This window comes from Papaver somniferum, chromosome 2 (assembly GCF_003573695.1).
Source record: "Papaver somniferum cultivar HN1 chromosome 2, ASM357369v1, whole genome shotgun sequence".
Classification (NCBI taxonomy): Eukaryota; Viridiplantae; Streptophyta; class Magnoliopsida; order Ranunculales; family Papaveraceae; genus Papaver; species Papaver somniferum.
In genome coordinates, this window is record NC_039359.1 from 72487625 (window position 1) to 72499092 (window position 11468).

Consider the following 11468-nt stretch of genomic DNA (forward strand, 5'->3'; position numbering starts at 1 on the left):
TCTCCTAGCATTTGCTCGCACTTGAACTAGCAGCGAGATAGTTGCGTTGAATGGTTCAGCGCCACAAAAATCACCTTTTCGTTGAATGGTTCAGCACTCCTAGATTTATCTTTTTATCCGACGGCTGGGATTGGTCGCGCTGAACCAAACAGCGGTGAGACTGCTAATCTAGCTGCTAGATTAGCACACCATAGGACTAAGCCTTATATTATATGTACAATCTATATTATAAGGGAGAATGGTATTTTTCCCTATGGACGGAGATCTACAGTTTGGGCATATAAAGGATGGCCCAGATTGAGATGCATATTTAAGTTATTCTATTACATTTCTGACATATAAAGAATGACCCAGATTGAGCTAAATATTTAAGATTTTCAATCCACATTTTAGGCATATAAAGAAGGTCCAGATTAATTCACATATTAATTTTAGATAAAACAATTAATTTAAATTTTTAATGTCATTTATTTGGGAGTTATTAATTTTACTTAAGACAATGAATTTAGATTTTTAATGTCATTGATTTGGGAGTTATTCCTCCTATTTAACGTCAAACCGTTTCATTTACTCTAAATCAACAACTCTATTCATTCTCTACACAACTCTAATTTCAAGGTATGATTCTTTTTTGTTTTGGTTGATTGAGATAATTTTTGTTAGCATTTCTCTTTAACTTTTGTTAATTTTTGTTAGCTTTTTATCCTTTGCAAAACTCTATTTTCAAGGTATGATTCTTTGTTATTTTGCTTCATTGAGATAATTTTTGTTAGCTTTTTTCTTTAATTTTTTGTTTAACATCAATGGATTCACGGTTCCTCGCGCCTAATATTTGTGTTATTTATGCAGTTTGATTTTTCCAGATAATTTTTGTTAGCTTTTCTCTTTAATTTTTGTTAGCTTTTCATCCTTTGCACAACTATATTCTCAAGGTATGATTCTCTGTTGTTTTGCTTGATTTAGATAATTTTTGTTAGCTTTTCTCTTTAATTTTTTGGTGCCTCGCGCCTAATATTTGTGTCATTTATACAGCTTAATTTCTCTTTGTTACTTTTCATTAATATAGTCTTTTGTTATCTCGAGTTTTTTCATTTGTAGTCAAAAGATACTGATCATATATGATTGCTATCTATTCATTTTTATTCTTATGTTAGGTTCTTTTTAATACCATACCATTTAATTTCTATTTTTTTACACTAATTTTTTTATTTTTCTCTGGACAGGAAATTGTCCAATTAGACTTTGACTTCTACGGGACATAATCAGAGGATTTACATGGAGTGAAAATAAATGACGAAGAAAACGATGGTTCCATTGTTATGCACTTAACTTAGGTCGGTAAATAGAATTTTTTAACTGTATTGCTACTGTTGTTAGAGAGTTCATACTCTTTGTTGGATTAGAGTCGTGTACATGTTCGTATCAAATGGAGTAAAGTTTCTTGATTATGTGTGTATGTTATTCTTCAATTTTTTTGGATCATGTGAAACTTGAAATAACATTTCTTCACATTAATTACCTTTTGATGGTTTACAAAATGAGTATTTTTTTTATCTTAAATTCTTCGTGCATACTCAAATAATGATTATATGCAGTTGACATCTAAAAATATCTATTCTCTTAAAAGATCATCTTAAATTCTTTATACATAGTCGACCATCTTGCTAATACTGAAATTTAAGAAACCCAAAACAAGCAACGCGGAACTGGCTTATTGAAACTCACCATTTTCTGATTTCAAGAGATTATTTTAAGCAATGAAGAAAGTGGTTTAGGGAGCAATACAATAATACAATTTTCTTTTCTGTGGGATGCGTCACTATATCTATATGTGTCGGGACTACACAAATCTTCATTGCATGCATTTTATCATTGGTGCAAATGAAGAAGTTTTGGTATTCCAGAAAGGTACAAGTCTAATTTTTGCTAGAAGATGTGGTTCATATGTGATTGCGATGACTAAATGTAATTGTGAGTTTTTTAAAGATAAAGCTTAGTGCATAGGAACTCATATACATTTTTCATCTAAAGATACCATGACTAATAATTGATCCATTATCCATCTTTTACTATGTGGATATCATCTTACCTGAGCTTCTTTTATTTCATTGAAGATACCAAGTAACCAAGGTTAATACAAATATCTTACATTTTATAGAAGTTGATTTAAAAAATATTTTAATATTCAATTGTATTGTCATGTTCGTTTTATGCTAGCAAATTATAAAATTATGGATGTTTTAGGTCTCTTATGTACTCTTAGGTTAAGGTGTAATATCAGTTCCATTTGCAAGTTTTCATACCATTCATATTTAGACTGGGTCTCTTATTTACTTCTAGGTCTCAAACGCATATGCTGATAAAGAGCAACTCTCTTATACACGTATCATATTAGAGGGGGAATTTTTTTTGTTTGGATATGCAATTTTATTTAGCGCGAGTCTTTCACTACTTAGTTAAGACAATAAGATTGTATTATTAATTTGCAAGGAAAAGCATATTTGGCATACGATATATGCAATATCATCACGCACGTCATTTTTCACCCTAAGAACGATTTAAGGACGCTTCGTATCAATAATATCCAAGGGAATGCAATAGGATTTAATGTTTTACATTTTTTTTTTGTGAAGCTGTAAGCTGGGCGTTTTTCATATGTTAGTTTAAACCATATATGTATAGTTATCATTCTTTATCAAAGGGTTTCATATTACAGCATAACGTCTCTCAAACCTAGAATATTGTAGGGAATAATGACGTTTAATGGCCGTAAAATGACTGGCCGTAAATTATATTATCCCAACCGATTGATACTTTTTTACCATGAGTTCAAGTATTACTAATGTGTAATCATGCCAATTATACATTGATACAAACACAAAGTCAATATTCGTATTTTAAAACTGTTAGCGGTTCCAAAAATTAATGTAGATATAAGGATATGAAAGAAGGATTCCCAACTCAGATTCAACATTTTGAATTTCGAAAAAAAAAATTACTAAAATTTTTTTTAGTACAAAATGACAATCTATTTAAATGGTGACTGAATTGCATTTGTAATTTGGAATGCAATCGACAAGTTACTTTTATTCAAACCTGGAATTTCTACGTGTTCCTTCTTGGGACATTAGGTTTTCAAGTTTGCTGGTATTATTTGCAACAACTATGAATAGATGGTTATCTCAATTACCATAAATGAAAACGGGTGTAGATCCCATTTTACACAGTTACGTTGGATATCTTAATCACCAAAAAAAATACTTTCTGTTGTATATATGTCAGTGTACATCCATGTGGACATCCTAATCGTCATTTAACAAGAAACTGATCCGGTTGATGATAGTTTCGATCAAAACTTCGAATTAAGTTTGAGAAAGATTACAGTTCCTCAAGGGTTCCCACGCTCAGCTCTTGGTAGTCTCACAATATAAAGATATTTAACCAACACAAAAACAACTCATAGCTCCGTATCGTTACGACACGGGTCATATCCTAGTATCTGTATAAGATAGAATGAATTTTTCTTTTGAGTCCAAATGACAATGAATTTAAACCATATTTTTGATATGCTCTTCTTATTAAATTCTAGATTTCTACCAAAAATGAGCCCAAGCATTGGAGAAGCAAAAACTTTGATAATGAAATTGTTTTTTAAAGGTAAAAATTCAAAAATTAAATTAAGCACGCAATTTTTAATAATAACTTGCTCGACTTCAACTTCTGGTATGCTTCCAAAGATTCCAAACACCCTTTTAATGCTATGAACTACTGTTACACCTGCAGGTCTACTTTCATCTGCAAACCAACGAAACCCCCAATTCTATTCCACACTCACAACTGCACCAAAACTATTCTTCATTCAAATACCTTTTGTTCCAGAAAATTTGTTATTTAATCTCATCATAATTAAAGAAAGTTATTCTTCAATCATCTCATCAGAAATGTGTATTTCAATTTTTTTTGGTAATCTGAAGGTGACCAGCACAATCCACCACGCCGTCTAAAGCTTAATCCGAAGCTAACCAGACTTTAAAGAGATTTTTATGCAGAACCTGTGTTCATTAGAAAAATTTGTGGTAACCATCAACTGTTTTTCTTTTTTTTTAATGCTGCTTTGTTAATTTGGTTATGAGTTGGATTTCTTAGTTTGGGTCTCAATTAAAATTACTTTTGATGTTGTGGGTTCTATTTGATTTAGGCCAAATTTTTTTTTTAGAGTTTGATTCATGCTTTGGTAGTTTTGTCTGACTACTTATGGGATTGATTGTTCTATTGTTGTTGCTTTGATTTCTTGGGGATTAAATCAAATGGGTTGTGATTACTTTTCAACTGTAGCTAAGAAAACACTGTTAACTATGGGGTAATTATCATGCCTTTTTTTTTTTAGTTTTGAAACTGACATAGAATTGTATTTAAAAGTATCATGCAATTTACAATCACTACCAAAATTCTCAGGCGGCCTTCTTGTATTGCAGATTCGACAGTGTCAAGTATCATTTTGCATCACTGAGCAGCTTCTCCATAGCTTCAAAGGGTCGTTAGCCATTTTTCTTTGAGAAATATGGCTTTGAAGAATAAACTAACAGCATTCATTGACATGGGTATGGCAATACCACTTGAAAAATGTCGATTTTGACGTTGATTATCAATCGTATAGTATACGAGTTTGATAGCTATCCAAAGGGCTGGCAGAGATTTCACTTTGAGATATGTTGCGGCGAAGAGTAAACTAACAGCATTGATTGACATGGGTATGGTTATATCACATGAAGAACATCGTTTTGTCGCTGTTTATTTATTTTATAATATGCATACATATTTGATATTGTTCTATTGTTCACTAATGAGTCTTCAAATCGAGAGGTTAGTGGTACTTACCATAGATGTTGTGTTCAATAACTTACTGATTGGTTACATATAATCTCCAGCAGACTCGGTATGTTATATTCTTCTGTATTCTCCATTAAATATTCCATGCTAACTTTGCTATGGCATACTCAATGTCTCGATGTCTGCATGTCCTTTGCATGGTATTTATGTCTCCACTTCATTGCCTTGACACTGTATCTGAAAACCGTCGTACTGATTATAGCCAGAACTAACTATTAAGTGCACAATTAAGGCGTTTGTATAGGGTAGAGCAGTGTACCTATTTAATAAAGTCTTTTCTTGGATAAAGTTCTGATTGTAGGATTTCCTTATTGTTTGATAGTCAATGGTAAAGATCGTCTTGCCATCAGTCAACCTGCACTAACTCGGGTCACAACGTTGGCATGAGTCAGTGGTAAGTTCTGACCCATGCCATCTACAGTACCTTGAAGGCCTATAAGACGTTTATGTGTTCATATTTTCTTGTTTTTCAAAGTTTGGCAGTAGTACTGTCCATTGACGTGCTTGCTGGGTTTGAGAAATGCATTTCGTTGGCTTTCATTATGTTGATGTGAACTGCTACATCTTCCTTATGTAATTTGTATACCTTACCAACTAATACTAATTTGTAGTTTTATAATGGACACAGATACACTGTGACTTTAGCTTGGAAGTTTCTCTTTATTTGACTTTTCAAATATTAGCTGGGAAGATATTAAAGTGAATGTCTGCGCATTGCTTTGCTTATTTATTTTGTATACAAACATTCATGACTCTTAGCGCATGGAAGAAGTAGAATTACATACCAGTATGTTATGCGAATAGATAAATAGGAATTTAATCTTATGGATATTATGTAATTAGTGAAGCTATGATGGGAAGATTACTCCTCTGGTTGGTTGATATGTACCTGATATTAACTAAAAATAATATATTTGTGTGCAGTTCTGTTCTCCATTATGGGCATGCAGCTGCTCCAAATGACCGGGTATGTTCAAACTCATGCTTTTAAATTCTTAAGTAGCACAAGGCTTTTTATTAGAATGAGTGTCATACTGGGTTTACGACTTACGGCTTCTTCTTCTTCTTCTAAGGCCCTTTACTCCCAAACAAGTTGGAGTAGGCTAGAAAGGAAACGCGAGGACTTCCCAAACAAGTTTGGGTAGGCTAGAAAGATTGACTTCCCCATCTTGGTACTGCTCTCGCCCTCTTTTGGTCTATTGCTCGCTCGCCACGCCTATCACGATCCTATTTTCATAGGGAATGGCTGTGGTTTTTACCATTGGCTCGCCGCCAAACACGAACCCTCCTCCTTTATCCTGGCTTGGGACAGGCTGTGCAGACAAGCTACACAGGCGGAGTTGTGTTACTATTTCTTCATTACTTATATAGGCATTGACATGTTTTTGGCTCATAGACTTTCACTGTAGGGATAAAATTCAGAATGTTTGAGAAACGGAGAAACCATTTTTGCACATGAATATCATTTCGACTTTCCAGTTTCCACTACTTATTTGTTTTCTTAAAGTGGAATCTTAGAGTTTATTTTTGAAGTTAGTGGGGCATTCAATTTCTGCAGACCTTTGAAGGCAGAGATATGGCATTGTTGTCCATTCATTCACGTCATCGTTCCAACAATTTTGAAATTTCTGCTGAATAGTGAGCTTCTTCTTCCCAATGTTCTGTACACCTCATTGTTATACAAATACGAATTTCATGTTTTAAATCCAATTTATTTATCCTGTCAAGTAGAAAGATTCTATACTTTATTACTAACATGTAGTATATGCTTTTCACCACCTTCATGTTTTTCCCCGTCATTACGTTGTTCTTGACTTTTTAATTTTTTATTGCAGAAAATCTACTTGTTTGTAATTGTAGGTCAATGGAAAATTTACCAGTGATCAACAGCTGGTTTACAATGTAAGCCCTTCTTTTTTAGAGTAGTTTGAATGTAATCTCTTTGAGATTTTAAATTTTGTGTAGAAAAGCCAATGAAGTCTAGATTTATTCTCATATCTTGTTATATTTTCCTGGGGTTGCTCTTTCTTTCTTTTTTTCTTTCCTATTTCATAAATATGAAAATAGAACTATTATGTCTTGCAGTTTGTGCTTAATGCTCATGATGATGTCATATCCACAATGAAACTTGGAGTAAACTGGGTGGACATGCACAAGTAAGCACCTGATTTGATCATTCTTAGCTGCAACTATGAAGTTTCGAGACAAAGATCAGAAGTTTGTCCATCAGAGTTTAAAAAACAACTGTCATAAGAATGACAATCAACGTCAAAAGTTCCATCCTGCATTTATTTTACCTCATTTCTGCTAGCTATTGAAAATGATGTTATTTTCTGATATTCAAAAATTCATAACCCGAGTTTTGAGAGTATCAACATTTTTGAAGGATGACTGTATGAGAGACCCGTCTTGCAGTATAAGCAATAATTATCTTCATCATGCTTTCTTGTCCATATTATTGTGCATCTCAATTGGGTACTTAATTGGCAGAGAACTACTCTCGAGTCGCTAAAGGATGGTGGCGTCCTTATTGGGTACTTTTTCTACTCTGAGTCATACTATATTTTGATGCCATCATGCGAAAACGAAACTCTTACTTGCAAATTTGTTTGTGGGTTTGGGTTCTAGTGATGTTTATGAAATGATGACTGAAAGAATAGGTGCTGTTTTTATGCCTCATGGTCTTGGGCACTTATCAGGCATTGAGTCATTGACACACATGATCCTGGTGGCTACCCTAAGGTGATTTTGCTTTTTTTTTTAACGAAGTCATTATTTCTTTGTAGCTCGCTTTTGTTTGGTCGAATCTTAGATTTTACGTGCTTAACAGGAAATAGAGAGGCGGAGGCCAAAGGAACCAGAATTAAAATCTTTGCGTACAGCTATGGATCTCCAAAAAGATTTTTTACTTATGGTTCTACATATATTGCCTCCATGTCACGAGTCATTATTATTGTTATTGTCACTTTTTTAACTGCAGTACCCAGAAAGGTTACCAGTTCAGTCATCTTGTTTGCGATATATCTAGCTTAGACTTCCTTCCATACCTAAACCAATAGTTGACCTTAAATAGTATGTAAAAACACGGAACTTATAGAGTCACTGAAGATATTTTACTTTGAAAAAAGATAGACATGCAGCAGATTGACCAACACTTGGTAATATCAATAAACAGGTATCTTACGGTAGTCGGAGCATAAAGTTAAGAGCTAAAAGCAATGCTAGTGCTAAATTAAACTAGAGATTGGGGGCGTTCTGAAGGTTGGTGCCATCCTCATCGTTTTGGTTCTTTTGCTCCACCCAGGGGCCTGATTGTAGATGGAAGTCAGGTTCAATGATTTGTTGATGGACGAGCAGCATTTCTTTCAATAGATCAAGCCATTGTGGAACCGAAGTCAGAGGTAAGAAATCAGCCATCATGCAGATTTCTCTTCTTGACATTTCTCTTCTTGAAATTGATTAGAAAAAATTCTGAAGGGATTGTGATTTCTGTGTGGGTATACATTATAGTCTGGTGGCTGTGCCCAGAACTGTATTAAAGACATCCTTTTAGTTCAGAAGAGACCTCTAGGCCTGTGTGATCATTGAAGCAAAAGCCAAAGGAGGAATTTAGGTACTTTTCCCCTCCTACACCTGGGGAAAAGCACCTGAATTCATCAAGAGTCCCTAATAATTGATAGGACAATAGCACTGACAATGTCTAAGGATAAATGTATGTAATGGTAAACTTTGTTATCCTATTTTCCCAAATTTTTTAGGAAATTGTTGTATATTTATCGTTCTCTGAATTTAATTTGACTTTTTTTTTTCTTTTTGCAGCCTTTTTTCCTTTTTTTCGTTTTACTGCTCCATTTTGTCTCCTTGATGGAGCTTTGGACTGTAGTCACTATGCAGTCATCACAATGTGCACCACGCGCACCAATTCTTCCAGGGTATTCCCGTATGGTGAAGTTCAATATCTTCAACTGCAGTTTGTTCCAGCACACTCCAACTGCATTGCACAGGTTACTCTATAGGTGTTATAGCAAATTTTAAACCATGTATGAGCGACAATATTAGAGCTGTTCTTTAGCTTAATGTTGAATGATTTCTTGTGGAATAAACTCAACTAATCAACTATCCTAGAGAGGCAGGTAAATGAATTAGCTGGACTTTGAATGATCAAGAATGTCCAGTGCCAAATTTACCGTGCATCGAATTCCCGAGACGCTTTTAAATTGTTGTTTTGATGTAATAAAAAAGGAAAATTCTTGGCTGCCTGTGAAACTAAACAACTTCAAAACCTTTTTTTTTCTTCATATAAAACGTAGATTACATATGGGACTCTTGGACTGTACATGCTACTTTTTATATTCAAGGTACCGAGAGTCTATTTAAGGTATTGAGAGTCTGAAAGTACTCAACTGGCGAGAGAGATGATAAAGAAAAATAAATAGTTGTTGAGTAATAAAGAACCCATTCAAAATTGAATAAAAATTATGGAGCTATAGCTCCTGTAATGTTCTGTTTGTATTTAAAATCCGTTCTGATATTGTTACGAGTAATGCTACATGCCTACCGAGGAATTATCACTAAGCATAATAAAAATGACTCACGTATTAATCCGTACAAATTTTCGTGACAACAGAAAGACAAGAAATTCTTTAAGGTTGCTTTTCAATCCAACCTCTTTTATTAACGAAACTCAAACTCGACATTCTGGACACCATCCTGTTGTTTAGTTTTTTCACCCAATTAACACGTTTCGACGTGTTTGCTCCTGGTCCATGACATCCATGCTCGACATACGTTATGTCGCTCCTGAAACATATACATTTACATCGATTAATAATTTTGACAGATCGTAAACCATAAAAAATGTTCAAAGCGATATTTGTTAAACTATTTAAAACTCACTCGTGACCGTGGCAATTCCAAATATCCCATCCTTGAGGAACAACAGCGTTAGAAAAACTAGAGTTGTAGAAGAGAACAGTTGAATGACATCTCCATGGTCTTCCAAGGTAAGTTTTACCGGTACCGATCACGCTGCATTCTTTAAACACAAATGCACTTCTATCTTCGAAGCTGTCTCTTCCTTGTGCTGTTATGTACCCGTCATCGATCACTGATATTACACATTTCTGTACAAAATGATTTAGTTTAGAACGTCTTTTTTGAAGCTGTATTTCTTATTTTGGCTTATGAATGACAACCAACTGAAAACAAACATTTTCGTACATTCAGAATATGTAATCTCATCTTCCGGTTGAAATTCAAACTGATTGATGATAATAGAGTGATCGAGTCTGTTAGTTTGTTTGTGAGAACCTAATACTTAACAAAAAGTTCATTCACTAGAATAGTTTGCTTTAGTTTTATTTTCATTCTGGATGGCATAAGTAAATAACATTAAACTCAAAGATATTATCATTTCTATCACGTAAGCTAACAGATTTTATGCTTAGTCATTGAATTAATATACGTTATTAGGGTTTAAGTTCTAACCTCAAATATTGACCGAGCCAACCCGAATATGAAGTCAGCAGATCCTTCAATGAAGCAAGATTTATAGTAATGAAGTCCTTGTACATCCCATAGTGTATCTTGTAATCCATAGAAACCACATTCATAGAAGGAAATCCGATTTCCCATTACCATGGCCGCAGCTGCCTCATGTATTGTATTCTTATTTACACCATTGTTTAATGGATGATTATATGTATTCTGATCCAGAAACGTTAACAAATCCACAGATCAGCAACGAATAGTTTATCAGAAGAAAAAAATGCAACGAATAAATTTCAACACAAACTACACAGGAACGCACATAGAAGCTTATACGTCGAGCAACAACATTATCAGCGAAAACACTAAACGTCGCGTTCTTGTGCAAACCGTAGTCTCCATATGCGATAATTGTGTCTTTCATGCTTTCACCTTCCAACACAATAAAGGGTTTCTCTATAGGAATTTGCACTTTCTCTCTGCAAACATTAAAACTAACTTGAACAAAACCAAATTATAACCCGAGATTAAGTTTCTGAAACAAGAAAAGAAATTTACGTACCCGTAAACGCCATTCTCGATTTGAACACGTACCCATGCTCTATTGTTAACTGGTATGGAATTTATGGCAGATTGAATACTTGAGAAATCAACATGCCCTGATTTACCAACAGTGATAGTTTTAGATACCTTTCCTCCATTAGAAGGCGGTTCCGGTTCAGGTTCAGGTGCAACAGCCACCAATCCATAAATCACGATAAGAACAGAAATGCATAAAATACTAGTTGGCAATAATTTTCTCTGAATCCTCATTGTGATTTTACTGAATGAATGCACCTAGTGAAAAGAATTTGTGCTGATGATCTGTTATTAAATAATGCAAAAGATACTCGACTAATGCAGAAGATACTCAACTAATGCAGAATATACTTGCAATGAAGAAGAAGAGTGAATTCCAAAATCGGGGTATTTTGATTCCCTTGATAAGAAAATATTATCCAAGTTAAATTGAGAAATAATTAGATTAAGTATATTGCTAGTATAGATTAATACTATAATTAGAAATTAAGTTTTCCAGTGATTAGAGGAGA

General features: G+C 34.0%; 1 protein-coding gene and 1 long non-coding RNA gene across 8 annotated transcripts; one reads left to right on the forward strand and one right to left on the reverse strand.

Moving 5' to 3' along the window:
• The first annotated feature begins 3547 nt into the window (after positions 1–3547).
• LOC113348018 lies at positions 3548–9161 on the forward strand. Of its 7 annotated transcripts, none has more exons than XR_003359407.1 (11): positions 3610–3657; positions 3784–4076; positions 4476–4751; positions 5815–5857; positions 5964–6528; positions 6726–6792; positions 6976–7046; positions 7381–7424; positions 7519–7632; positions 7721–8291; positions 8710–9161. It is a non-coding gene; the product is annotated as an uncharacterized LOC113348018 (long non-coding RNA). The 7 variants fall into 7 exon arrangements; XR_003359408.1 differs by lacking the exon at positions 3610–3657 and adding an exon at positions 8401–8602 and having other exon boundaries at positions 3708–4076; XR_003359410.1 differs by lacking the exon at positions 3610–3657 and having other exon boundaries at positions 3708–4076; positions 7721–7881; positions 8066–8291.
• Positions 9162–9385: 224 nt separating this feature from the next.
• LOC113353512 (probable pectinesterase 29) lies at positions 9386–11261 on the reverse strand. The gene is made up of 5 exons (XM_026597081.1): positions 10940–11261; positions 10700–10856; positions 10378–10596; positions 9787–10013; positions 9386–9690 (listed from the first exon to the last, which is right to left on the reverse strand). Exons 1-5 carry the CDS (start codon positions 11188–11190, stop codon positions 9534–9536), a joined length of 1011 nt encoding a protein of 336 aa, XP_026452866.1. The 5' UTR covers positions 11191–11261; the 3' UTR covers positions 9386–9533.
• Between the last annotated feature and the right edge of the window lie 207 nt (positions 11262–11468).

What these genes read in the sequence shown, in the direction of transcription:
- LOC113353512 (XM_026597081.1), bottom strand. Translation starts at nt 11,190, where the DNA reads ATGAGGATTCAGAGAAAATTATTGCCAACTAGTATTTTATGCATTTCT. An exon ending in ATCGAGAATGGCGTTTACGG is followed by an intron (nt 10,857 to 10,939) that starts GTACGTAAATTT and finishes TAATGTTTGCAG; the next exon opens with AGAGAAAGTGCAAATTCCTA. An exon ending in TGGAATTGCCACGGTCACGA is followed by an intron (nt 9,691 to 9,786) that starts GTGAGTTTTAAA and finishes TATATGTTTCAG; the next exon opens with GAGCGACATAACGTATGTCG.